General features: G+C 44.1%; 1 protein-coding gene across 1 annotated transcript in view; it reads right to left on the minus strand.

Moving 5' to 3' along the window:
- Positions 1 to 4119, minus strand: part of mapk8ip2 (mitogen-activated protein kinase 8 interacting protein 2) — a 27271-nt gene that overhangs the window by 9696 nt on the left and 13456 nt on the right. Inside the window, exon 3 of the mRNA XM_035664903.1 lies at positions 1757 to 1856. Within this exon, the coding sequence (XP_035520796.1) occupies positions 1757 to 1856 (100 nt within the window). The remainder of the gene's footprint in view (positions 1 to 1756; positions 1857 to 4119) is intronic.

The following is a 4119-nucleotide window of genomic DNA, read 5'->3' on the forward strand; positions in this document are numbered from 1 at the left end:
CTTGGGTCTTCTGTGTGTCTGTGTGTGTGTGTGTGTGTGTGTGTGTGTGTTTGTGTGCACCCATATAGACGTTCATGTGTGTTTGTGTACATAGAAGCTAAGTGCAGCCCACAGCATCAGGAAGCGTTACCACCTCCCCATGAAAAGATGAAGGTGAAAAGGTGAAAACAATTAAGTCACTGAATACAGAGTCACCCTGCAGAAACAAAGCAGAGGGCAGAATAATGGAGTAGTCCTGACGGTGAACTGTAGAGAGGAGAAAGGAGGGAGAGGTAGAGTGTGTGTGAAGACGAAAGAAAAACATAGGAGGGGCAATGAAATGAGAGTGGATCAATCAGACATCTCTCAGGTTTCAGCTGGTTTACCGGAAAGAGGTGCACTAAATGAGAGTTAATAGACCACACCTCCATGAGCGTGTGTATGTTGTCATGTACTCTTTATGTTTGCCAGATACAACGTGAGGAACTGCTAAATATGGAAGACTGTGACAAGGGAAAACTGATTTTATGATCTGCGATGTGGAATTGTATAATTTAACTACACTTTGTTTTAATATAATTTAGAAACCAGTTGTTTATATGTGTTATAATATGAAAGTGAAAAGATTTGCTCATGCTATATCAATAAAAGCTGCTACATCATAATTTTCATGGACAGAGTGCACAGCCACTATCACAAACACTTAATTCTAATTGATTTTTGTTCTGATCATCCCTTCCCTACTTTACTAATTTCACAATGCGAACACAAGGCTGGATTTATCTGGTTTGCAGTTTGAACAGCGCAGCAGTTTTTCTCCCTCTCAGTGCAGCAGTCTTTTTAATGGGGGAATCAAACTCTCCTCTTGCCCATCCACCACACAAGATTCTGCTGACGCCTGGTGCCTCCACTTTATGTGACAGCAACAGAAATCAACATTCAGTCTATTACCCGGAGAGTACACATGAATATGCAGTTATTTCTAATTTACTTTTTTTTTCTGGTAATAAGTTAAGATGTGATGAAATGTTTTGGTGTGTGATGAGAAACCTTGCAATCGATCATTTAATGCATTCTCAATTCACAGCGCTGTTTCCACACACTGACCCATTATGATCCATCACAGGGGATATGTGACCTATAACTCCATGACAGTGTAAAAATCCAGAGATCCATCAGTGGGGTTGTGAAAATGGGAGAATAATCTGCACTGTCAGGACACATCCTTTTAGTGAGGCCACTTGACAGACAGTCAGGCAGGCTTAAAGAAAGAGAGAGAACTATAAATAAGAGTTGTGTGTCGACGAGAATCGATCCCCATGGTCTCCAGTTCCCAAGGACATCCCATGCAGCCCTGCGACTGTCACCCAGCATGCTCTCCTGCTTGCAGGGGAAGCGTTGTTAATGAGATTAGCCCTTTTGCACACACACAAGCATTGGAGAGCACAACTGCAGTCAATGGAAATTAATTTAGTTAAAATGGTATACCTTAGATGACACACAGACACACCCAACTGCATATAAACTATACTGGCCCTCAGCCATAAACACAAACTTATGTAATATTTATATGTTCCTTTATATAGCTCTGCTTACGACTAACATTTATACAGTCGTTTCTGCTCTTCAACAGTAGCTCAATAGAGTCTCCAGATGCTGATCAGTTGGCAAAGAGATATCACTGTAACTAAAAAAAGAAAAGATGAAGGCAGAGCAGCTTTTTGATCTCTAATTAGCAAACTACAGGCTTGTTCAGCATGGCTAATTCTATACCTACTGACTCTGCTGCTGCACATTAGAAGATAGTGAGGTGGCAGCTCCCCTACACAGCACAGAAGAGGCTTCAGGTTGAACTGCGAGCCGTCTTGCTTACTGAGCTGAGCAGAAGACAGAGAAAAGCCCTAGACAGAAGAAACAAACTGAGGACATGTTCCTCAAGTGAACACTGACTGCGTGGCTTTGCATATGAAGCGGACGCCAGGGGTTTGTAAATCTCAGAAAAGGGAAGTGGAGGCTGAGAATTAAGTGGCCTTTTAAGATCTAACGGGCAGCAGGTCAGAACAGAAACCTGGAGGGGTCTAGTGGAGGTGCCAAACATCCCTGCAGAGACTAATACACAGCTGTTGACTGACCATGAATGCACAGTTGCCGGGGCACCATGGTAGCTCACCTGGTAGAGCTGGCCCCCATGTACCCTGGCTGAGTCCTTGCTGCAGCAGCCATGGGTTTGACTCTGGCCTGTGGCCCTCTGCTGTGTGTCATCCCCTCTCTTTCTCCTACTTTTCTGTCTATTTTTAGGTGTCCTGTTGAATAAAGGCAAAATGCCCTACATAATTGCTACCATCGCAAATATAACCCTTACCGTTCTTTTGTTTGTACAATGATATTATAAATTGCGTCTGTGTGCAGGTGCGTGTGTGCCCACTGCCCACGTAAAGCCCATTTACCAAATATAGCTCATAATCTGGGTAGATTTTATGCTGGAATGTACGACAGATGTCGATTAGCCTAGCATTAATGGAGACCACCTAGTGAGTAATGGCCTCCATCTATCAGTGTATTTCAACATTTTAAACTCAGGGTGGCACCACAGCTGAGACACACACACCATTGCTCTGTCACATACTGAATTATGCATGTGCTCATGGTGTTAAATCAGGGCTCTGGAGAGACAGAGATGGGTGTTAGAGAGAGAGGAAGTGAAGAATCAGGGACGAGACGAGGCAGAAAGTAGCAGGTTGTGTGTGTGTGTGTGTGTGTGTGTGTGTGTGTGTGTGTGTGTTTGTGTGGGACTTAAAAGAAAGCTTCAGAGACAAAAAAAAAGGAGGGGGCTCCCTCTGTTGTGGTCTCTCTGCTTGTTATGTTGATATGCTGGGTTAAAAAAAATTAAAGGTCAGGGAAAAAAAACAAATCACATGGTTGAAAACACATTGTCAAACCTAACCCCCAGTGACATTTGCAGATAGTGGGAAAGGACAGCCTGAGTATTTGGCCAGACATTACCATTTCCTCAGAGATAGATCAGACAGTGGTAGTAACAAACCAATGTGAGCCATCTTTAATTGCCTGCCTCCAGCTCCGGGTGACAGAATAAGCAATTTTAAAGCATGTGTGTGTCTATTTGTTTTTGTTCCCATGTATGTGTGTGCCCCTGTCACAAAGGCTAAGTACTGATCTGAAGGGTTATGCAGATTAAGACCTGAACCCCATAACCAATTGGAATTAATCAGAGCTGGGGATTGGGGCCGGAGGATAATCTCACTGTTTAGATTGGCTGTTCTTCCTAAACATCAAAGACATGCTGCCCAATATGACAGAATCATACTGACAGATAAACCAAAAGCCTCTCTCTTCATCAGCAGTGTGGTGCACGCGGGAGGGACTGCTGATGATGATGATGATGATGCTGACATAATGTTCCCAACCCTACTGATGCAAGCAAAAATCAAATACCATGTGAAATACACTGTCTATGAAATTCTCTGTCGCACCTCTTTACCTCTGTTATTTAAATATACACGCACATTCTCAGAGGGCAACTGGGTGTGTGTCCTATCCATCCCATGTCAGCAAGATTACTTCCTCTGGGCAATGATGTAACGTAACAAGGGCCGACACTATCGCTGCACTGTGCTTTCTTGTTTGTGAAGTGAGCAGTCAGGCCCCTTTGCTGTTGTTGGTGAACACATGTGGGAGGGAGAGAGGAGAAAGGGGGCACTGATGCACGGTTTACTTCTGTATGACCTCTCTGGCACAAGAAAAAAAACATCCACTCTCTATGGTCTCCTCACATGCTACGGCAAAACAGCCTTGTAACAGAAAGGCTTTGCTAGCTATCCATAATGTGTTTTGTTGGTGGATTAAAGTGGAGGAATCAAAATATCTAGCCCAGATTTATGCCGAGAGCTTAACCCTCAGAACCAACCATTCCAGAGCTAAATCCCCATTCCCCCAGTCATCTCGGCAGAGAAAAGAGAGAGAGGGAGAAAGTGAAGGAAGGAAAGCTTTAATGGGGGAACAGGAGTAGAGAGGTATCAGAGAACAAGGGAGGAGGAAATCCGAGCTCTGTCTCTGAGCAACGCTCTGCATAGCAGGGAGGGAAGGGAAGACACATGGGAGGGAGGGAGGAAGGGAGGGAGG

Source organism: Morone saxatilis, unplaced genomic scaffold, assembly GCF_004916995.1.
Source record: "Morone saxatilis isolate NCDOM2014 unplaced genomic scaffold, NCSU_SB_2.0 Contig2, whole genome shotgun sequence".
Taxonomy (NCBI): Eukaryota; Metazoa; Chordata; class Actinopteri; family Moronidae; genus Morone; species Morone saxatilis.